Source organism: Piliocolobus tephrosceles, chromosome 10, assembly GCF_002776525.5.
Source record: "Piliocolobus tephrosceles isolate RC106 chromosome 10, ASM277652v3, whole genome shotgun sequence".
In the NCBI taxonomy this organism is placed as follows: Eukaryota; Metazoa; Chordata; class Mammalia; order Primates; family Cercopithecidae; genus Piliocolobus; species Piliocolobus tephrosceles.
In genome coordinates, this window is record NC_045443.1 from 108,917,867 (window position 1) to 108,942,446 (window position 24,580).

At 49.2% G+C, this 24,580-nt stretch overlaps 1 protein-coding gene across 1 annotated transcript in view; it reads left to right on the top strand.

Annotated features, from left to right (window-relative positions):
• The window catches only part of CUX2 (cut like homeobox 2), a 316,937-nt gene extending 305,865 nt beyond the window's left edge, over window positions 1-11,072 (top strand). Inside the window, exons 18-20 of the mRNA XM_026449647.1 lie at window positions 1,775-1,963; window positions 5,249-5,522; window positions 10,182-11,072. Coding sequence (XP_026305432.1) covers window positions 1,775-1,963; window positions 5,249-5,522; window positions 10,182-10,983 — 1,265 coding nt within the window. The 3' untranslated portion in view covers window positions 10,984-11,072. The remainder of the gene's footprint in view (window positions 1-1,774; window positions 1,964-5,248; window positions 5,523-10,181) is intronic.
• Window positions 11,073-24,580: the final 13,508 nt, after the last annotated feature.

Below are 24,580 nucleotides of genomic sequence, written 5' to 3' on the forward strand. Positions count from 1 at the left end.
TTTTTCTTTTTTTTTTTTTTTTTTGTTTTGAGACGGAGTCTTGCTCTGTTGCCCAGGCTGGAGTGCAGTGGCTGGATCTCAGCTCACTGCAAGCTCCGCCTCCTGGGTTCACGCCATTCTCCTGCCTCAGCCTCCGGAGTAGCTGGGACTACAGGCGCCCGCCACCGCGCCCGGCTAGTTTTTTGTATTTTTTAGTAGAGACGGGGTTTCACCATGTTAGCCAGGATGGTCTCGATCTCCTGACCTCATGATCCGCCCGTCTCGGCCTCCCAAAGTGCTGGGATTACAGGCTTGAGCCACCGCGCCCGGCCTCTCTCCTTTTTTTCTATATAGACGAAATGATACACATATTGCGTTGCAACTTGCTTTGAAAAATGAACACTAGGCTGGGTGTGGTGGCTCACACCTGTAATCCCAGGATTTTGGGAGGCTGAGGCAGGAGAATTTTTGGAGGTCATGAGTTCCAGACCAGCCTGGGCAACATGGCGAAACCCCGTCTCTACAAAAAATGCAAAAATTAGCTGGGCGTGGTGGTGCGTGCCTATAGTCCCAGCCACTCAGGAGGATAAGGCAGAAGGATGGCTTGAGCCCAGGAGACAGAGGTTGCAGGAAGCCAAGATCACACCACTGCAGTCCAGCCTGGGTGACAGAGCCAAACCTTGTCCCAAAAAAAATGAAAAATAAAAATACAAAAATTAGCCAGGTGTGGTGGCTCAAGCCCATGCCCTCAGCTACTTGGGAGGCTGAGGTGGGAGGATCACTTGAACCTGGGAGGCAGAGGTTATAGTGAGCTGAGATCACACCACTGTACTCCAGCCTGGGTGATAGAGTGAGACCCTGCCTCAAAAAAGAAAAAAGAGAAAAGAGAAAAGAAAAATGAACAGTATTTTGTGGACACCCTCCCACGTTAGAGTAATTCTGTCACCCACATTCTTTTTCACTGTTGGAAAGTGTTTCAGGCCATGGATGTGCCACAGTTTTTTACCTAACTGATGGGTATTTTGACTTTTTCCACTTTCCTGTTGCCTCTAAAAATAAGTCTGTGTGCATCTGTGTGACCTTGGGCAAGTACAGCTATCCCAGGCAGTGGAACTGCTTGCTCTGAAACTGTGCACATTTAAAACTGGGATGGAATCTGTCAAATTATCCTCCAACATGGTGTTACACATTTGTATGTATGATGTTGCCAGACAATTTCAGGGATCTCCTAGGAGTAAAGAACCTCTTAAGTTAAAGAAGCACTTTTGGGCCGGGCCCAGTGGCTCACACCTGTAACTACAGCACTTTGGGAGGCCAAGGCAGATGGATCACCTGAGGTCAGGAGTTCGAAACCAGCCTGGCCACCATGGGAAACCCCATCTCTACTAAAAATACAGAAATTAGCCGGGTGTGGTAGTATGTGCCTGTAATCCCAGCTACTCGGGAGGCTGAGGCAGGAGAACTGCTTGAACCTGGGAGGCGGAGGCTGCAGTGAGCCAAGATCGTGCCACTACACTCTAGCCTGGGTGACAGAGCGAGACTCTGTCTCAAAAAAAGAAAAAAAAAATCTTTTGTTGGTTGCTGCCTCATCCTGCCCCCAGATCTCTTTTACAGACAGACCCCCCTCATATTCACATCAGGTGCGGGTCCTCCGCCATCTCTGGCCCTCCCTTCTGAGTCAGTGGAGATAGCCTCGAGGCTCTCCCCTGTGTCTCTGGCCTGTTCCATGTCTCTCCTGGGAGCAGACCTCTCTGCCCAGCCTGGGTAACAGGTTGCTCCCCTCCCTTATCCCCAGGGCAGCGGCTGTTTGGGGAAAGCATCCTGGGTCTGACACAGGGCTCCGTGTCTGACCTGCTGTCCCGGCCCAAACCCTGGCACAAGCTGAGCCTGAAGGGGCGGGAGCCTTTTGTCCGCATGCAGCTGTGGCTCAATGACCCCCATAACGTGGAGAAGCTGAGGGACATGAAGAAGCTGGAGAAGAAAGGTAAGACTTGGGCAGGGGATGGGCCCCAGCACTGGATCTCAGATTTTCCCCAGAACCATACCTAGCTGTAACCCACATAAACCCAGGGCCCCCATGGTCCAGTCTCAGCGTGGTATGGGACTGCATGAAATAGCAACCTTGAAAAACAATGTAACAATGTAATTGAAAGCAATGAAGATATTTACAGCCTGTGGCAGTGGCGGGGCATGGGTAGTCCTGGCTGCTTTGGAGGCTAAGGCAAGAGGATCGCTTGAAGATCACTTGGGAGGCTAAGGCAGGAGGATCATTCAAGGCTGCAATGTGCTGTGTGATCAAAGCTGTGAATAGCCACTGTGCTCCAGCCTGCACAGTGCAGTAAGACCCCATCTCTAACTTTTTTTTTTAATTTGTAAATATTTACTACCTCTCCCATGAAAAGCCAATAGTCTGCCAGGTGCAGTGGCTCACGCCTGTAATCTCAGCACTTTGGGAGGCCGAGGCAGGCAGATCACCTGAGGTTGGGAGATCAAGACCAATCTGGCCAATATGGCAAAACCCTGTCTCTACTAAAAATACAAAAATTAGCTGGGCGTGGTGGCGCACACCTGTAATCGCAGCTACTTGGGAGACTGAGGCAGGAGAATCACTTGAACCCAGGAGGTGGAGGTTTCAGTGAGCTGAGATTGTGCCACTGCACTCCAGCCTGGGCAACAGAGCAAAACTCTGTCTCAAAAAAAAAAAAGAAAAAAGAAAAGAAAAGGAAACTGAATACCCCATCTCTTGGTGTCCTTTCACACCTCTGAAGCTACCCCAAAGTCTGTTGCCAGCCCCAACTGCCTATTTCCCAAAACTCTGTGTCCCTCCCTCCCTCCCTCCTCTGCCTCAACTCCCTGTTTTGTAGACCAGCCCTTGGCCCATATGTTATTCTGCATAACAAAGGACGGGACCAGCAAACAGGAACCCTCTCTTGTAGGGCTGGGCAAGGAGATTGCAAGTTCTCACATTATCTCACATTATATCCTGATAAGATAAGCTGGCATTGTCTACAGCCATACCACCCTGAATGCGGGATCACGTCTGATCTCAGAAGTTAAGCCGGGTCAGGCCTGGTTAGTATTTGGATGGAAGATCAACTGGCATTGAGCTGGGCGCCCAGTCTCATGCTATGCATAAAGGATTACTCTATTTCCAAAGGTTCAAAGTCCATTGAAAGATAAGATAGGAGCAGTTGAAGTTGCCATCCAGGGTATGAGGGCAGGTCGTGTGATGACCCAGGGACACGCCAGGCTCTGGAGAGCACCTAGGGCTGGGCCATCATCATCAGACAATGCTGTGGTTGAGAACTTGACCTTCTATCTCCTTGCTGTGTGACGACCTCGAGCTAATTACTTCCCCTCTCTGTGCTTCCTTCTATTTCTGAAAAATAAGAGAGCTAGCTCAATGTGGTGGCTCATACCTGTAATCCTAGCACTTTGGGAGGCCAAGGTGGATGGATCACTTGAGGCCAGAAGTGATGGCCAACGTGGTAAAACCCCATCTGTACTAAAAATACAACAATTAGCCGGGCGTGGTGACGCATGCCTGTAATCCCAGCTACCTGGGAGGCTGAGGCAGGAGAATCGCTTGAACCTGGGAGGTGGAGGTTGCAGTGAGCCAAGAGGATCATGCCACTGCATTCCAACCTGGGCAACAGAGCAAGACTCCATCTTAAAAATGCATTTTCAGAGCCACAAAGCATTGCTGTGAGGATTAAGTAAGACCCTCATACCTTACTTTTTTCATTCTGAAGTGGGCTTTTTTCTCCCCAACATCTTCATTATTTGGGGTCAAGATGCACCATGCAGTCAGTAAGTCATTTAAATTAGTGTCCTTACCTACCGCCCACCAAGGGCTGTTCAGAAATTCAGGGATGCTTCTGACAATCTAGAGGATATCATAGGCTAGGTGTGGGGGCTCATACCTGTAATCTCAGCACTTTGGAAGACCAAGGTGAGAGGATTGCTTGAGGCCAAGAGTTTGAGACCAGCCTGGGCAACAGAGTGAGACCCTACCTCTATGTAGAAAATAAAGTAAAGGTTCCTCTTCAAAGACTTTCCTCCCGATTTAATTAGGAATAAATAGTAACTTCTCTTAGAAGGAAAATTTATTCAAAGATCTGTGCTAACATTCTTAAATATCTGCTAGCCATAATAAAGAAATCAATGTACTGTATGTTCGCTCCCACAATTTAGCCTAAATATTTGCCCTGGCATGCTTATACTGGTCCAAACAAGCGTTAGGTCATAGTCTGTTCCTTTTCCTTATTTGAAGGTGTTTTTACCTTTCTCAGCATTCCACAAGTTACTTCCTCCTTCCTTTGTTCTCCTCTGCCTTTGCCTCTTTTAAAAAGTTCTAAGTTGCCAGCCAGTCAGGACAAATACAGAATGTGAGGTCCTGTTCCAGTCAGTGGAAACCGGACACAGCAGTAGGGTGGACACATCAGATTATAAATGACTCTGTTTCCTTTGTTCGGTGTGCTCTTGTGGCAAAACTGCTGGCAAGTAAGTGTACCCTTTCTGCAGAAAGTATAAAAATGGTCTTGCTGAGTAAATTAAACTTATGTTCAAGTGTTATTTCTTTACGGCACCAGGGAAGAAGCATTTCAAACACTCTACAAAACAATTTTTTAAATGAGCCAGGCATGGTGACATGCACCTGTAGTCCCACCTACTCAGGAGGCTGAGGCAGGAGGATAGCTTGAAGGCAGAAGTTCAAGGTTGCAGTGACTTGTGATTATGCCACTGCATTTCAGCCTGGGTGACAGAGAGAGACCCCATCTCTACAAAAAAAATTTAAAAATTAGCCAGGGGTGGTGGTTCACACCTGTAATCCCAGCTACTTGGGAGGCTGAGACAGGAGGTGTGCCTGAGCCTAGTTGGTTGAAGCTACAGTGAACTATGACTGCACCCATGTACTCCAGCCTGGGTGACAGAGTGAGACCCTGTCTCTACAAAAACAGAGAGAATACCGTAGAGCACCCTGTTTCGAGTACTTCCTATGTGCGAGGAATGATCCTAAGTCTTCGCTCATGCCAGGGCTCCCTGGCTGGTGAGGTCAGGCTAGCATCTTGTGGCGTAGGGGTGGGAGTTGAGAGATGCAGGAGAGTGAGGAGGGAGAAAGGCTGGGGGGCGCACCCTTAAGCTTAGGGCATGACGGCTTCCTCCTAGTGGGCCTGACAGATGCTTTCCCACCGTGGGACTCCTGCTGGTCAGGAACTGATGGGGTGGGGACAGCACCTCTCAGCCCTCCCTCTCTCCCCGGCTCCAGCCTACCTGAAACGTCGCTATGGCCTCATCAGCACCGGCTCAGACAGTGAGTCCCCGGCCACCCGCTCGGAGTGCCCCAGCCCCTGCCTACAGCCCCAGGACCTGAGCCTCCTGCAGATCAAGAAACCCCGGGTGGTGCTGGCACCTGAGGAGAAGGAGGCGCTGCGGAAGGCCTATCAGCTGGAACCCTACCCCTCACAGCAGACCATCGAGCTCCTCTCCTTCCAGCTCAACCTCAAGACCAACACCGTCATCAACTGGTTCCACAACTACAGGTGGGACTATGGGGGCACCCACAGGGCGGGCGGCAGAACCCAGGTGGGACCCCTTCCCCATCCGAGAACTGCAGGGAGCCCCGCGTAGCCTCCGGAACATGGGAGACCCCACCACATAGGCACTTAGATATAGAACACAGGGCCAGGTACAGTGGTTCATGCCTATAATCCCAGCACTTTGGGAGGCCAAGGCAGGAGGATCACTTGAACCCAGGAGTTTGAGACCAGCCCAGCAACATAGGGAGACCTCTCTACAAAATAAATAAACAAATACATAAATTAGTTGTGTGCAGTGGCATACACCTGTAGTCCCAGCTACTTGGGAGGCTGAAGTGAGAGGATTGCGTAAGCCTAGGAGGCAGAGGCTGCAGTGAGCTACCATCACACCACTGCACTCCAGCCTGGGTGACAGAGCGAGACCGTGTCTCAAAACCAAGAAAAATGAGACTGAATTAGGCGGATCACCTGAAGTCAGGAGTTCGAGACCAGCCTGGCCAACATGGTGAAACCCTGTCTCTATTAAAAATAAAAAAATTATCCTGGCATGGCGGTGCACACCTGTAATCCCAGCTACCCAGGAGGCTGAGGTAGGAGAATTGCTTGAATCTAGGAGGCGGAGGTTGCAGTGAGCCAAGATCATACCACTGTACTCCAGCCTGGGCGACAGAGCAAGACTCCATCTCAAAAAAAAAAAAAAAAGTAAAACACAGGCAAATGTGGAAGAAATCCCAGCTCCATTACTTTCAGCTGTGGAGCCTTCTTCACTTCCCTGAGCCTCAGTCTTCTAACCTGTAAAATGAGGTGGACAGTAGCTGGATCTACTTCATAGAGTTGCACAGAGGATTTGATAGATTAACATAGTTACATAAAATACCTAGCATGTAGGCCAGGCACGGTGGCTCACACCTGTAATCCCAGCACTCTGGGAGGCTGAGATGGGCAGATCACCTGAGGTCAGGAGTTTGAGATCAGCCTGGGAAACATGATGAAACCCCATCTCTTCGAAACATACAAAAATTAGCCAGGCGTGGTGGCGCATGCCTATAGTCCCAACTACGTGGGAGGCTGAGGCAAGAGAACCCTTTGAACCCAGGAGGCAGAGGTTGCAGTGAGCTGAGATCATGCCACTGTACTCCAGCCTGGGCAACAGAGTGAGACTATCTCCAAAAAAAAAATACCCAGCACATAGTATGTGGTAGGTATTGATGTGATTATTGTCATTATTTTTATTATTATTTCACCCTGTTTGCCCTGTGTCTGCCTCAAAGAAGGGACAGGGAAAGGTATTTGGGGGTACAGGCCTGAGGAACCCTGACTATTCATTGAGCCTCAGGTTGGAGCCCTGATTTCGGGCTCCTGGCCCCTCCCACCGCTGAAACCAAAAGAAACCCCCCGGTATCCTTTTCAGGCTCCACTACCTCGGGGAGTGGGTGATTCCTACTTCAATGGCTGCTTCTTTCCATAGCTCTTCCCACTCTTGACTCCCTGTTCTCACAAGTCACTGGCCTGCAGTAGGTTGAGCTTCCTAGGAGTTTAGTCCCAGGGCTGGCTCTGAGGAGACCCCTGTAAAGAATGCTTGATGGGGGGATTTCAGGGACCATCTCTGAGGAACACCCCCTGCCCCGCCCCTGCCAAGCTTCCTGAGCAGGAAAAGTCTCTGGTACCTACATGGTACCACAGAAGAAAATCCACTCATCCATTCCAGGGGGAGAGAATGTCTCTTGATCCCCAAGGGATCAAGGAAAGAGGAGATTAGTGGGAGGAGCAACTGAGCATCTTCTCTCTCCTGGGCACCAGGGGCCCACAGACCCGAGTCCGTACCCTCTCTCAGTCCCCAATCCCTCCATAAGTCATTTTACTTCTCCAAGTCTCACCCTTATTTTACGGATGAGGAACCTAATACCTATCCTGCAATGTTTGATTGTAGATCAAGTGAAATAACTCTGGGTATAAACGCATTATAAAATACAGTTTTGGCCAGGCGCAGTGGCTCATACCTGTAATCGCAGCACTTTGGGAGGCCAAGGTGGGCGGATCACGTGAGGTCAGGAGCTCAAGACCAGCCTAGCGAAAATGATGAAACCTGTCTCTACTAAAAATACAAAAGTTAGCCAGGCATGGTGGCAGGGGCCTATAATTCCGGCTACTCGGAGGCTGAGGCACGAGAATCACTTGATCCCGGGAGGTGGACGTTGCTTTGAGCTGAGATCACACCACTGCACTCCAGCCTGGGTGACAGAGTGAGACTCTGTCTCAAACAAATAAATTAATTAAATAAAATATGGTTTATCATCTGGCTCAGAACAGAGCCTGCCAAATAACAAATGACATAGGTCCTTAAAGCCTGCTCATTTCCTTCCCTCCCTGGGGGATATGGGGACATCTTCTCGCCTCTGATTCCCCATAGGAACTGAGCACTCCATTATTATCCAACATATTCATTCAACAAACGTTTCTAATGTATGCATTGTGAACCAGTCCCCGCCCTTAAGGACCTTACAGTCATAAAACAGAACATTTCACTTATAATGTAGTAAATGCTGTGAAACAGGAAGGAACAAGGGTCTAAGGGAAAAGGGAATTCTGCCTGGGGAGGACTTTACAGAAGTGGTATTTGAGATGGGTTTTGAGGGATGAATAGGAGTTTGCACAAAGGAGAAGAGAGAATTCCACTCTCAAAAGAACTCTCAAAGGGTTATAATTACAGAAGAACACATTATTTCATTTGGTAAATGTTTACTGAGCACCTACTCTGTACCAGACGCCATAGAAAACAGACAAAGTCCCTCCCCATTGGAGGTAGCTGAGGGAGGTGGGGGAGAACTCTGGAAGGTGGGCAAGGTCACCTTTGTGGGGGGATTGGGGATTGAGAGATGGTATGGACTAGGTGATCCCTCACAGTTCCTCCAGGCCCAGGATCCTGGGATGGGGCCCCACAGGACCTGGGCAGGGAGGCAGGGGCAAGAAAATAAAAGCCAGACTGCTGGGTTCAGAGCCCTGTGATCATGCCAATTCCTGTGCCCTCTCAGCCTGGTCTCCTTTATCAATGCAAATCAGATTAGTGTATCATTATGAGATTATTATATTAGGTTGGTGCAAAAGTAATTGCAGTTTTTGCCACTTTTGTTTTGTTTTGTTTCTGTTTTTATTTAGTAGAGACGGGGTTTTGCCATGTTGGTCAGGGTAGTCTAGAACTTCTGACTTCAAGTGATCCACCTGCCTTGGCCTCCCAAAGTGCTGGTATTATAGGTGTGAGCCACCGCGCCCAGCTGGTTTTTGCCGTTTTTTAAAAAATGTTTCTTGATCCATTTTAAAGGATTTGCCATTTTTTTAAAAAATGGTTTTGCCATTTAAAAAAGTTACAAAAGGCCGGGCATGGTGGCTCACGCTTGTATCCCAGCACTTTGGGAGGCTGAGGCAGGCAGATCACGAAGTCAAGAGATCGAGACCATCCGGCCAACATGGTGAAACCGTGTCTCTACTAAAAATACAAAAATTAGCTGGGTGTGGTGGCGCCCACCTATAATCCCAGCTGCTCGGGAGGCTGAGGCAGTAGAGTCGCTTGAACCCGGGAGGCAGAGGTTGCAGTGAGCCACGGTTGCGCCACTGCACTCCAACCTGGGCAACAGAGCGAGACTCCATCTCAAAAAAAAAGAAAAAAGAAAACAGCAAAAAGTGCTTAGCCTAGTGCCCAACACAATAAAGCGCCCATTATTATTATGTTTGTAACTATATAGTTGCTGATAGTCTATATTAGTGTAATTTACTGTTCACATAAATGGCCAGGGAGCTACAGCACTGAAGGTGCTAAGGAAACAGAAACCCCTGTTGCTTTATGACCTTGGAGAAGTTATTTAAAATTTCTTGACCTCATTTGCTGTAATAAAATAATTGGGTCTGGGCCCAGTGGCTCAAGCCTGTAATCCCAGCACTTTGGGAGGCCAAGGTGGGTGGATCACCTGAGGTCAGGAGTTCAAGACCAGCCTGGCATCATAGCAAAACCCTGTCTCTACTAAAAATACATGCCTATAATCCCAGCTACTCAGGAGGCTGAGGCAGGATAATTGCTTGAACCCAGGAGGCAGAGGTTGCAGTGAGCCAAGATCGCACCACTGCACTCCAGCCTGGGTAACAGAGTGAGACTGTCTCAAAAAAAAGAGATAAAACTAGTCGTAATCATTTATTTGATTTAGCCCAATATAAACATTATTAATGAGACCTTTCACTTTGTTTTGTATTAAGCCTAAGAACAGGTGTATATTGTACCCTTGCAGCACATGTCAATCTGGACTAGCCTCATGTCAAGCACTCGAGCCATGTATGGCCAGTAACTGCTATGTTGGCCACCACAGGTCTAGATCATCTGCTTTGGGATTCAGTAGTCGTGAGTTCAAGTCTCGGTTCTGCCACTTACTAGCTGTGTGACCTGGGACAAGTCACTTAACATCTCTGAGCTTTGTTTCCTGTGAAGTGGAGATAATAGTAGTACCCACCTTGTGGTGTTGTTGAGAAGACTTAATAAGATGGTGCAAGTATGGAGGCTTAGTGCCTAGAGAGCCCCAGGGCAGTGGGTGGGATCAAAATGCCATGTATGCAGATGGAGTCCAGGGTTTGGGTGTCCCCTGTCCAGCCCCAGGCTCACCGTCGTCTCTGCCCCAGGTCCCGGATGCGCCGGGAGATGTTGGTGGAGGGGACCCAGGATGAGCCAGACCTTGACCCAAGTGGGGGTCCTGGAATCCTACCGCCAGGCCACTCCCACCCGGACCCCACCCCGCAGAGCCCTGACTCTGAGACTGAGGACCAGAAGCCAACCATGAAGGAACTGGAGCTTCAGGAGGGCCCTGAAGAGGACAGCACATCCCTGACCACTCAGGACAAGGCCCAAGTGAGGATCAAGCAGGAACAGACAGAGGAGGACACCGAGGAAGAGGCAGGCAGCCAGCCCCAGGACTTAGGGGAGCCAGACAAAGGCCAAGGTCCCCCCAAAGAGGAGCATCCTGACCCTCCGGGTAATGACGGACTCCCAAAAGTGGCTCCCAGTCCCCTCCTTCCAGGTGGATCCACCCCAGACTGTCCCTCACTTCATCCCCACCAGGAGAGTGAGGCTGGGGAGCAGCTTCACCCGGACCCTGTAAGTTTTAAGTCAGCCTCAGAGTCCTCACGCTGCAGCCTGGAGGTGTCACTGAACTCGCCCTCAGCTGCCTCCTCGCCAGGCCTCATGATGTCTCTGTCACCTGTCCCCTCCTCCTCAGCTCCCATCTCCCCATCCCCTCCTGGCGCCCCCCCTGCCAAAGTGCCGAGTGCCAGCCCCACTGCTGACACGGCTGGAGCCTTGCATCCCAGTGCCAAGGTGAACCCCAACTTGCAGCGGCGGCACGAAAAAATGGCCAACCTGAACAGCATCATTTACCGACTAGAGCGGGCTGCCAATCGGGAGGAGGCCCTGGAGTGGGAGTTCTGAAAGCAGGGTGAGGGGGCAAGGGACATACCCTGGTAACTACCTTCCTTTTCTCACTCACTCTCCTCAACAGGGTAGGGTAAGGGAGGGAGGAACTCAACCATCAAAATGTGGACAGCAATGTTATGCCGTTTACGTTTTTTGTTGTAATCCTAGTTCTATGAAGTTGTGTGAGCAGATGGGTCAAATGCCATTGCCTCCACTTTTCGGCACCCCCCTGCTCCTCTTCACCCTGACCCCTCTGCAGAAGGCAGAAGCAAAATGGCACCACATATTCACCTGAAAACTCCAAACTCTTTTAGAAAAATAAATATTTATAGACCTCTTTTAGATATTTTAATAAAGGATCCTTTAGAATTTATCCCAGCTGATGCTGTTTTGATATTACAGAGAGTTATAAAATCAGGATGCTGTCACAACTGTTGCGAAGTATACACTGAAGTTGTGTCGTTTTTGCCACTAGATGAGATTAAAAGAAGACAATTGTTCAAAGCCATCACAAAACACTATAAGACTGACCAAAATCTAGATAACCTTTGAACCATGATTTTTTTTCACATCTGTCTGTGAGACACAGCGCATTGCTACTGCCCTTCCAGAAACTGTGCTAAAAAGAGAAAGTCCAAAAGACTCTAAACGAAAATCTTGATGCCGTTGAGGATGTGTTTCATTCTGGTGGTCTGTTTTGCAAGCTTGATAACACAGAATATCCGTGCCATTGTAAATGTTGTAGAGATGTGGGCTGTGGCCCAACCGTCCTATACGAGATGTAGCATGGTACAGAACAAACTGCTTACACAGGTCTCACTAGTTAGAAACCTGTGAGCCATGGAGGTCAGACATCCATCTTGTCCATCTATAGGCAAGAAGTGTTTCCAGATCCTTTGGAAAGGTGGGCATGGGGCAGGTGCTTGGAGAGTGGCATTTGAACCAGAGCGACCCCATTTCCCCATGTGAACCATAGGCACAACCCAGGAAGTTTCCCCACTTGTAGGAGTGTGGGTATTCCAGAGCAAGACTGTGGCCACCATCTTCCCCTCTTGGTGTTTTCCAAAAGTGACAGTGTTGGTCATCCCATGACCACTGAAGCTTAGTAACCAGCGCCAAAAAGTAGATTCATCAAACTAGAGATCCCAGCTCCCCTTCTCGCCATCTTCTTTCTCAAGTTGACCCTGGTGCTGTTTCTGGAAGGCATCTGCAACTCCAAGTCCATGCAGAACTCTGGAAGGCCAAGTTCATCGCAGCATGTTCACCATATCCCAGCCTCCAAATCTACCCTCCTACCTTCCAACGCATGACCTGTTGGGGAGCAGAGACTCAACCCCCAACTCAAAGGAGCCCTTCCTCCAGCGTCTTTGGCATGGTTTCTAGGGTGAGAGTTCCCAATTTGGATGGAACGGCCACCATATTGGTTATTGAATCTCTCTCCCTTGTTTTTATTACGTTTCCTTTTTCAAACTGTCCGTGGGAAGGCTGAATTGGGTGACTCCCCAGAATGAAGATGAAAAGGTGACTATAATCAATGCCGATGCAATGCCAGCGGGTGAGATGGCCGATGGAGGTTTCAAAGATGTAGCTAGCATTTTGAAACCATATAGGCAAAACCCAGCAACCAGAAGGGGACAGATAAGGACCGTTCCAGAAATTTCAACTCTCACACCCAGCCCAGGCTGCAGTCTCCACACCAAACAGTCAACAAAACACAAACCCTGAAGGAAAACCTTTTCCATACACCCAGGCTATGCATTGAAGAGTTTTCCACTGTATACATTTTTATCCAGATGAAGGTATTTTTATATTTTGACAATAGGAAACAGTGACCAATTTTCAGAGTAATCAAATCTGGAACAAATGAAACATCTCCTTTTAGCCACCACCACCCTGTTGCAATTAAGACAACCGTGGGGGAACACACCACTTTTTACTGTTGAAACCAACACAACGTTGAAATCCAGGCTTACACACAGACTCCGATTCCTAGAGAACTAAATTTGGCTTTAGTGTGACGGGATTTGATCAAGCACTTAGTATAGTCTTTTGAACACAGAAATCCTGTTGTACTTAAAGCTAGCGGACCCGTGAACAACTTTGTCAGGTTCACGTCCTATAACGGTTAAAAAAACACACACACATACACAAACCGTTTCTATGAGAGATTGATGAACTTTGTTTAAAATTTTAAAAAAAGGAACACGTTCTGTAAACGAGTCGCTAAATACAGAATTGTATAATAATTCTGGGTGTCTTGCTTCTTTGTTCTGGGGCTAGGAGTACAAACTGGAGGTCAGATCGGGCCCTCAGAGATGTTTTACAAAATGGTATTTTTTACAACTAATTTTTGTTTTGTTTTGTTTTTTAAGTTCTAGGGTACATGTGCACAATGTGCAGGTTTGTTACATATGTATACATGTGCCATGTTGGTGTGCTGCACCCATTAACTCGTCATTTACATTAGGTATATCTCCTAATGCTATCCGCCCCGCCTCCCCACAATAGGACCCGGTGTGTGATGTTCCCCTTCCTGTGTCCAAGTGATCTCATCGTTCAATTCCCACCTATGAGTGAGAACATGCGGTATTTGGTTTTCTGTTCTTGCGATAGTTTGCTGAGAATGATGGTTTCCAGCTGCTCCATGTCCCTACAAAGGACACGAACTCATCCTCTTTTATGGCTGCATAGTATTCCATGGTGTGTATGTGCCACATTTTCTTAATCCAGTCTGTCACTGATGGACATTTGGGTTGATTCCAAGTCTTTGCTATTGATTACAACTAGTTTTTAAGGCACAATGGCTCACACCTATAATCCCAGTGCTTTGTGAGGCCAAAGTGGGAGGATTGCCTAAGCCCAGGAATTTGAGGCTGCAGTGAGCTGTGATCGCCACTGCACTCCAGCATAGACAGTAGAGAGAGACCCTGTCTCTGAAAAAAAAAAAAAAAATTAAGCCTGGTTTCTAAATTGCCAACATTGGCTTGGCATGGTGGCTCAGTCCTGTAATCCCAGCATTTTACGAGGCCAATGTGGGAGGATCACTTAAGACCAGGAGTTTGAGACCATCCTGAGCAACACGTTGAGACCCTCCTCTCTAAAAAAAAAATTGCCAACATTAAAATGTGGGGGCATGTCCCATAAAAAGCATGAGCTTCTCTAAGAAATAGTCAAGATCTTGGCCACACTGGGCCCACGTTCCAGTGTGACAACAGCCAGACGAGGTCTGGCCACCTTTAGATGGGGCACATGCCCATGGTTTGCTTCAGCCCTCAACTGTGCAACCTGCCTGGGCCTTGTGGGCATCTGGGTTAGCAAGTGTGCCTTGTGGACCAGCCTGCAGCAGGGTGGAAGCTGGTCAGACTCCAGGGCCTGGTATGAGGAGTCAAAATTGCACTCTACCCCTAAACCAGCAAGTGAACCAGCTTGCAAGCTGTGCCCACCTCTGTACAGTGTGTGAGTGGTTAGTGCCCCCAGCCCCGATGGGAGAATGCCAAGAGGGGCTTCCTGTTGACCAACGTAGCATCACGCCTTTCCTAGTTGTATAACTGGGGCCTCAGTTTCCTCATCTGCAAAATGGGGGTATCATAGCAGCCAGCTCAGAAGGTCATTGTGAAGAATATATATGCATATGCATAAGACTGCGTGGCAGTAAGGACTCGATAACTAAATACAAAGATTAACCAAGCTTAGTGGCGGGCACTTGTAGTCCTAGCTACTTGAAAGGCTGAGGCATGAGAATTGCTTAAACCCACGAGGCGGAAGCTGTAGTGAGCCATTGCGCCGCTGCATTCCAGCCTGGGTGGGCAGAGTGAGACTATTAAAAAAAAAATGCCAGGTGCAGTGGCTCATGCCTGTAATCCCAATACTTTGGGAGGCCAAGAGGGGAGTGGATCATGAGGTCAGGAGTTCAAGACCAGCCTGACCAACATGGTGAAACCTCATCTCTACTAAAAATACAAAAATTAGCCGAGCATGGTGGTGCACCTATAATCCCAGCTACTCAGGAGGCTGATGCAGGAGAATTGCTTGAACCCGGGAGGTGGAGGTTGTAGTGAGCCGAGATCGTGCCACTGCACTCTAGCCTGGGCGACAGAGTGAGACTCCACCTCAAAGGAAAAAAAGAAAAAACTCGGTAACTATTAGTTATTGTAAGTAGAGAGTAGGTTCTTCCAGTCCATGATAGTGAGTCTCTGTGCATTAGACTACAGGAGGGGATTTTGTGACCTGTAATGTCAGGAGAGTCCCCGAAGTGGCACTAAACATTACTCACCCATGAGCCCAGCCATGTGCCTGTCCCAAGACAGCCCTTTTCCCTTTGGAAATCTTCCAGTTGCCGCAGTTTTTCCGTATATCCTTGCAGGGAGAGTTGAACAGTTACCCCCGTCTCGGTTAGGATAACTAATTGCTCCAAGCCCAGCAGGACGGCCCACTGGGATGCCTGGGCACCCCATCATGGAGTGGTGGCGGTGGGAGGTGGCAGGTCAGGGCCCAGTCCCCCATCAGCCCTGGAGCTCCTGAGCCAGCCCATTGCATGTGACATTTCAGGTGGATGGATGGCCTATCCTCAGAGCTGGTGAGGAAAATGGGAGTCAGCAGCCAGATGGCTTGGTTTCAACTCTGGCTCAACCTCTTAGAGCTGGTGACCTTGGGCAAATGCCTAAACTACGCAGTGCATCAGTTTCCCAGCCATAAAGTGGAGATGGTAGTAATGGCATCTTGCTCACAAGGTGGTTGTAAAGATTCAAATTAAAACCAAAGACTAGCCTTTCAGACCCTCAGTTCATTCACAGCTCTTGAGAAGGTCAGAGGTCAGAAACCCCTAGGGTGTGGCCCCTGTGGGACCAGGCTGGCAGGAGTGGAGTCTGGCACCATGCAAGCCACCTGAGAACCCGAAGGAGCAGGTGCCTGTGGGCTTCAGGGACTGAAGCATGTTCTGGGTCATCAGCTTTGGTGTTGACAGGGTGTCTGCCGCCACTGCCCTAGAGTGAAGCAGGCAGCAACATGTGAAATTCTGCACTGGGGGCTGTGGGACAGTGGAAGGGCTGGAGAGCAATGAGAAGGCCAGGACAGTCCCCAGGAGGAGACAGGTTTGGATCGGAGCACAGAGGAGAGTGGAGAGCCCAGCTGGGGGCCACTGGGCAACTGTTCATCAGCTACTAAGTATTTACTGAGTACCTACTGTCTGCTCAGTGCTATAAGCATTTATTGAGTACCTACTGTGTGCTCAGAGCTTGGATAGAGGAAACACAGGAGGCCATGAGGGCACAAGTAGTGGGGTCCGGGAAGGCTTCCTGGAGGAGGGGGCATCCCAACTGATGCCTGAAAGATGACAAGAGTTAGAAAGGAGAAGTAGGCTGGGTGTGGTGGCTCACACCTGTAATCCCAGCACTTTGGGAGGCCAAGGCGGGCTTATCATGAGGTCAGGAGATTGAGACCATCCTGGCTAACATGGTGAAACCCCGTCTCTACTAAAAATACAAAAAATTATCCGGGCAAGATGGCAGGCACCTGTAGTCCCAGCTACTCTGCAGGCTGAGGCAGGAGAATGGTGTGAACCCAGGAGGCGGGGCTTGCAGTAAGCTGAGACTGTGCCACTGCACTCCAGCCTGGGCGACAGAGCAAGACTCCGTCTCAAAAAAAAACGAAGAAAAAAAAAAAAAGAAAAAGAAAAAGAAAAAGAAGTAGAGGAGGAGTGCAGAAGGAACCATAGGCAAGAGGTGGAACTGGGATAAGAACCAGGGAGGAAGAAGCCCAAAGGATACTGGAAGTTGAGGTAGGGCAGCGGGGAGGAAGAGAGAAGGGGCCAAATTGTGAAGCACTTCGGGGCATGGCGGGAAATATGCCTTTCTCATGAGGGCACTGGGGAGCCATGGAGGGTGTGAGGCAGGGGGTTGCTGTGGTCAATCTAGCGCTATGAGGAGGTTAGGAGGTCCCATCTGCCTGGGGAGAAGGCAGGCCAGAGCACGGAGGGCAGGTCCTGAGCCTCAGGCCTCCGTGCCCTCCTCCCTCCTAGTTTAGCTCCTCCTACTGAGCAGGCAGCCCCACATCCCACCACCTCCTGGAAAATGCACAAAACCAAGCCCTCCCTAGCTGACTGGCCGTTGATGTGGTCATTCTGAAGCCCTACCTCCCCATAGCCAAGGTTCCAAGTTGTGCTGCTATGGAAACCCAGGCTGTCTTTGCAGGTACCTGGGACACTGAATGCACTCCCAATCCCAAGAGCAGGGACCTGGGGCAGGGAACGTCACCCAGATAGGCCAGCCAGGTGACCTTAACAATGGTGACTCCTCACTCCAGGTCTGTTTCCCTACCTGCACACAATGAGAGGGAGAAACAGTTGAGCTCTTTGCTGATGTGTGACCTTCTCAAGCCCCCTAGGGAATAGCTGTGAAAGTACAGGCTTTGAACTTAGCCTGGCCTGGCTTTGAATCTCCACTATCAGGTAATTCTAGAGCCCTTCCATGAAACTCAGTTTCCTTAACTGGAAAATGGATTTGATCATCATAGCATCACTTTTACTAGTTGTCTATTACTACATAACAAACTATACCAAGATTGAGTGGCTTAAAACAGTAAGCATTTATCTCTCATAATCTCCATGAGTTGGGAATTTGGGGATTGTGTAACTGGATGATTCTGGCTGGTAGGTCTTGCAGGAGGTTACAGTTACGCCATCACCCAGGGCTGCAGTCATCTGAAGGCTGTTCTGGGACTGGAGGATCCGCTTCCAAGATGGCTCACTCCCATGGTCCGCAAGTTGGTGCTGGTTGTGCACTTCAGTTCTCCAGGTAGGCCTCTCCACAGGGCTGCTTGAGCATCCTCACAACATGGTGGCTGACTTCCCCCAGAGTAGCCACAGCGGAGATTGTAGTGTCTTCTGTGACCTAGATTTGGAAGCCCCATTGTTGCATCCAATGTAATCTATTGGCCACATGGGCCCACCATAACTCAGTGTGGGAAAGAACCATACCAGGATGTGGATACCAGGAAGCAGGGTCACCTGGGGCCCATCTTAGAGGCTGCCAACACACTACCTTATCATTTCTTCAGCTGTGGCCCTAGAATCCCTTGCAGCCTACTCAAAATGCAGTTTCCTGGGCCTTGCCCAAACCTACTGAGCCAGGGCCCAGGAATCTGCATTTTTAAGAAGCACTCCAGGTGATTTGGACACAAACTAAAGGTTAAGCCCCACTGACTGTCACAGGTCTCAGAGGGACTTCTCATCCAGTTGGTTTTCTTTGGCCCCCTGGGTGTGCCAGCCCCTAGGACGGACACTGGCAAACAGAAGAGAATGACAGAATAGGAACACAGAACAGATATTCACTGGGTGTCTTACAGTCTAGAACTGTTGGGTTGAAAGAAATTATAACCCACTTAACTATGCAAATGTTTATTGGGAGGATCCAGGGGAGATCTTGGAAAACCCCAAAACAGGAAGTTCAGCTGGACTCCAACAGGTGTTGCACAGGCTATTGTGATCTTAGCTCTCTCTAAGGCCTGGCTGTTTGTCTTCCTGCCATCATGTCCCGGAAGGGTTATTCAGCCATCAGCTCTTTTTTTTTTTCGAGACGGAGTCTCATTCTGTCGCCCAGGCTGGAGTGCAGTGGCCGGATCTCAGCTCACTGCAAGCTCCGCCTCCCAGGTTTACACCATTCTCCTGCCTCAGCCTCCCGAGCAGCTGGGACTACAGGCGCCCGCCACCTCACCCGGCTAGTTTTTTGTATCTTTTAGTAGAGATGGGGTTTCACGTGTTAGCCAGGATGGTCTCGATCTCCTGACCTCGTGATCCGCCCGTCTCGGCCTCCCAAAATGCTGGGATTACAGGCTTGAGCCACCACCCTTGGCCGCCATCAACTCTTAAGTTTAGCACTTATGGCTACTGAACCTAGTTCCCAGGACCCTGATTGGCTCAGCTTGTGTCTGACCAACTCTCATCCGATCAGCTGTAGTCAAGGAGGGAAGAATCAGGGAAGCTGAGAGAGGATGGAGGCAAAGATTGGCTTCTCTGTGCCAGGCCCCAGGGAGGGACAGAGGGGAGGCCCCTTTCTCAGGGAGTTGCAGCCTAGAGGGTCTGGGTGCCCTGCCCTGGGATTTTTCAGCATCACAACTAGAGAAGCAATGACAGCTGCGCCCCTGGACTATGAAGAAAGGGCAGCAACTGCAGCCCCGACACTCAGCTGCTCTCAGTCCCAGGCACAGGGCAACCACAAAGGTAGCTGGCCTCTGTGTCAGGAACAGGAAACCCTCTTGGAAAAAACAATCTATGGGCCCGCCTTTATTATTATTATTATTATTATTATGGTAAAATATACATAATACGCATAATGTTTGCTTTTTTCTTTTCTTTTTTTTTTTTTTTTTTGAGGTGGGGGTCACTCTGTCACCCAGGCTGGAGTGCAGTGGTGTGATCTCAGCTCACTGCAACTTCCACCTCCCAGGCTCAAGCAATCCTCCCACCTCAACCTCCTGAATAGCTGGGACTACAAGCACACACCACTATGCCTGGCTAATTTTTGTGTTTTTTTTAGAGATGGAGTTTTGCCGTGTTGCCCAGGCTGGTCTCAAGCTCCTGGGCTCAAGCAATCTGCCCACCTCGGCCTCCCAAAGTGCTGAGATTACAGGCATGAGCCATCATGCCCAGCCATAACTTTGCCATCTTAACCATTTTTGAGTGTACAGTTCAGTGGTATCAAGAACATTCATAACAATGCAGCCATCATCACCCTCCATCTCCAAAACTCTTTTCATCTTGCAAAACTAAACTCTGTACTCATTAATCACTAACTCCCCATTTTGCCTCCCCTGAGCCCCTGCCACCCACTTTTCTACTTTTTGTCTCTGAATTTGGCTACTTTTAGTATTAGGTCGGTGCAAAATCAATTGCGGCTTTTGTCATTAAAAGTAATAGCAAAACTGCAATTACTTTTGCATCAAAATAATACCTCCTATAAGCGGAATTATATAGTATTTGTTGTTTGGTGACTGGCTTATTTCATTTAGCCCAGTGTCTTCAGGGTTCATCCATGTTGCAGCATGTGTCAGAATTTCCATCCCTTAAGGTTGAAAAATATTCCATCGCCTGGATAGACCACGGTTTGTTTATCCACTCATCCACTGATGGACACTTGGGATGGACACATGAGTAATGCTGCTATGAACATGGGTGTGCAAATGTCTCTTCTAGACCCTGCTTTAGCCAGGTGTGGTAGCTCATGTCTGTAATCTCAGCACTTTGAGCGGCCAAGGCAGGAGGATTGCTTGGGCCCAGGAGTTCAAGACCAACCTGGCCAACACAGCAAGACCCCCATCTCTAAGATAAAACAGTTAGTCAGGTGTGCTGGCATGCACCTGTGGTTCCAGCTACTTGGAAGGGCGAAGTGAGAAGATCGCTTAGACCAGGGTGATTGAGGCTGTAGTGAGCCTAAATGGTGTCACCACTGCACTCCAGCCTGGGCAACAGGGTAAGACACTGTCTCTATAAGAAAAAAAAAAAAAAAAAACAGCTGGGCATAGTGGCTCACGCCTGAAATCCCAGCACTTTGGGAGGCCGAGGCAGGCAGACCACCTGAGGTCAGGAGTTCGAGACCAGCCTCCCCATCTCTACTAAAAATACAAAAATTAGACGGGCATGGTGACGGGCACCTGTAATCCCAGCTATTCGGGAGGCTGAGGCAGGAGAATTGCTTGAACCCAGGAGGCAGAGGTTGCAGTGAGCCGAGATCGTGCCACTGCACTCCAGCTCAGGTGACAGACCGAAATTCCATCTCAAAAAGACAAAAAACAAAAAACTCTGCTTTCAATTCTTTCGGATATATACCAAGCAGTGAATTGCTGCATCATATGATAATTCTATTTGTAACTATTTGAGGAACCACCACACTTTTTTCCACAGTGGCTGCATCATATTACATTCCCACCAACAGTGCACAAAGGTTGTGCAGTTTCTCCACATTCTGGCTAACACTTGTTATTTTCTGTGTTGACTGTAGCCATCCTAATTTGACTTGTGTTTTGCTACTGATTACTGATGGTGAGCATCTTTTCATGTACTTATTGCTTATTGGCCATTTATATATCTTCTTGGAGAAATGTCTATTCAAGTCTTTTGCCTTTTTTTTTTTTTTTTTTTTGGAGACAGAGTCTTGCTCTACCCCCAGGCTGGAGTGCAATGGCACGATCTCAGCTCACTGCAACCTCCCCCTCCCGGGTTCAAGCAATTCTCATGCCTCAGTCTTCTGAGTAGCTGGGATTACAGGTACCTGCCACCACGCCTGGCTAATTTTGTATCTTGAGTAGAGACAGGGTTTCACCATGTTGGCCAGGCTGGTCTCAAACTCCTGACCTCAGGTGATCCTCCCACCTCGGCCTCCCAAAGTGCTGGGATTACAAGCGTGAGCCACCATGCCCAGACTGTTTGTTTTGTTTTGTTTTTTGAGACGGAGTCTCGCTCTGTCACCCAGGCTGGAGTGCAGTGGTGCCATCTTGGCTCACTGCAACCTCCCACCTCCTGGGTTCCAGCAATTCTCCTGCCTCAGCCTCCCGAGTAGTTGGGACTACAGGGCCCCCCCCCCCGCCTGGGCAAATTTTTTTTTTTTTTTTTTTGAGACGGAGTCTCGATCTGTCACCCAGGCTGGAGTGCAGTGGCCGGATCTCAGCTGACTGCAAGCTCCGCCTCCCGGGTTCACGCTATTCTCCTGCCTCAGCCTCCGGAGTAGCCGGGACTACAGGCGCCTACCACCTCCCCGGCTAGTTTTTTTGTATTTTTTAGTAGAGACGGGGTTTCACCGTGTTAGCCAGGATGGTCTCGATCTCCTGACCTCATGATCCGCCCGTCTCGGCCTCCCAAAGTGCTGGGATTACAGGCTTGAGCCACCGCGCCCGGCCTAATTTTTGTATTTTTAGTGGAGACAGGGCTTTACCATGTCGGCCTGGCTGGTCTCAAACCTCTGGCCTCAGGTGATCTACCTGCCGCGGTCTCCCAAAGTGCTAGGATTAACAGGCATGAACAACCTCGCCTGACCTTTTGCCCAATTTTAAATTAGGTTGTTTTTTGTTGTTGTTGAGTTCTAGGATATCTCTATATTCTGCATATCAGATTGCAAATGACTTGCAAATATTTTGCCCACCTTTTTAAAAAGTCTTCATCAGAAAAATGCAAAACCTACAGCTAGGCTTAGACAACTTATTCTTTTACCATCTTGGAAGAGTTTCATGTTGAATGCTGAGATTTTAGAAGTTAGGACAGGTAGCAGGAACTTTTTTTTTTTGACACGGAGTTTCACTCTTGTTGCTCAGGCTGGACAAACTCCACCTCCCAGGTTCAAGCAATTCTCCTGCCTCAGACTCCCGAGTAGCTGGGATTACAGGCATGCACCACATGCCCAGCTAATTTTGTATTTTTAGTGGAGACGGGGGTTTCTCCACGTTGGTCAGGCTGGTCTCGAACTCCCTACCTCAGATGATCTGCCGCCTCAGTCTTCACAAAGTGCTGAAATTACAGGTATAAGCCACCGTGCCCGGCCGCAGGAACTTTTTCATAACAAAGTTTGTGCAAGGTGAGTGTGGCGAAGTCATCCGCAGAGGGGTTGGGGGAGCAGAGAGTTGGCACCAGATCTGGCCACATAGCACATAGCAGGGACAAAGCAGCCCCACTTAGGAACATCCGAGAGGCAGGGCCGTAGCAGGACATGATCTTCCTTCAATATTTGTTCACTCTTTAGGAAGGGATAAGAAGCAGTGGCCCCTTTACTCTAACAGGGAATCCCATTCTAGCCCCAACCCGCACCCCACTGAGCCAACAGCAGCCCTGCAGTTGGTTACCCAGAACCACCCTCAAATGTGTGCCAAACTCAGTATAGGGCATTTTCTTTAGAGTGGTCAACTTCATGACTGCAAGATGGATGCCACAGTTCCAGGCATCACAGACATTACTCCCCCTTCTCCATCCCCACAGAGAACAATGAAGAGCTTTTTTTTTTTTTTTTTTTTTTGGAACAGAGTCTTGCTCTGTTGCCCAGGCTGGAGTACAGTGGCATGATCTCGGCTCACTGCAACCTCCACCTCCTGGGTTCAAGCGATTCTCCTGCCTCAGCCTCCCGAGTAGCTGGGACTATAGGCGCCCACCACCATACCCAGGTAATTTTTGTGCTTTTTAGTAGAGACAGGGTTTCACTACATTGGCTAGGCTGGTCTCGAACTCCTGACCTCGTGATCTGCCTGCCTTGGCCTCCCAAAGTGCGGGGATTACAGGTGTGAGCCACCGCACCTGGCCAATGAAGAGCTCTTTATTGTGTATTTTGGAAGGAAGAAGACTCTTCCAACTCACATCTCATTGGCCAAAATCAGGCCACACGGCCACTCTCTGGCAGCTAAAGTTTAGCTGTTCCCTGAGAGCCTATGGCAGCGTAACTGATTGAATTTGACTAAGTATTTAGGGTGGAAGGATGGTTGGCAATCAGCCTAACCTCTCGCTGCGTTGTCCTGCTTGAGGGCCTCACCTTCTACCCCGAGTGGCTTCTCAGAATATTCCTTCTGACCACATATGGTGTCCCCTTAGACTTGTGCCCTGAACACCTCCCCTGGGTCCAGAGAAATCACTGACATATCAGCAGCTGGATGTCCAGCATTTTGCTGCTGACCCTCCCTCTTGGAGCTGTTTTTCTCTCCCACTATTTCCCCCACTCTTTGCCCCATGCTGTACGGTGGCTGTGGTCACAAATGCCACAGGCAGTGCCGACTCAGCTTGTGTGGGGAGCCACTTCCCCAGCCCCCATCTGTCAGCTGTGGTCCCACAAGAGATGGAAAAAATTATTCAGCATGCACTAGATGCTCACAAGGGCCATGATTCCCTGATCTTTATACTTTTCATTTCTTGAACATGAGGACTGTAGGTTGCTCACCCTAAGCCACATGTTCCTAAATGTACAGGATTTTTCCAGGCCTGCAAGGGAGTCCTGTGAGCCAAACTGAGTCCATGTGAAGAGGACCTAGGGCTTAAGTCCATCATGCTAGGCCACCTTGGGCCAGCCCCTCACCCAGTAGACAGACTTAATCAGAAAGCGGATACATGGCATGAGCACCACTACCAGGCACGTGGTGCTCACGGCAGATATTACTAATCAATCACAGGCTCTTTCCTTCTGAACTTGCATCGGTGCCAGAGTCCTCTTCACTCCAGCTCCCTCCACAGCCTCCATGAACTTATCAGTGAGAAGCATGCAGTTTCGACTCTTCCATCTGCCATCCTAATCAGGATTGTTAATGTCCCTCCCAACTCTCAGGTCTTCCGCCCAGTTAGCTTTCAAATCCTTGGCTTTTCCCTGCCTTCTTTCCCTTCTGAAAGGAACTTTGGGCTCCATTTTCCCTCATATTCCTCCTGAAGACTCTATCCTGTCATGGGATTCCAGATATTTACATCCCTGCTCTGACACTCTCCAGCTATGTGGCTTTGGCAAGTTTCATAACCTCAATGAGCCTGTTTCCCACATCTGTAAAATGGGACCAGCATCTGCCTTGGGAAGTGAGAATGCGCCTGGCAGGGCGCAGCCCTTGCACAGCCTGCTCTGGGCTCTGCCAGGGAAATCAATCAAGAATTTTGATGGGGAAAAAA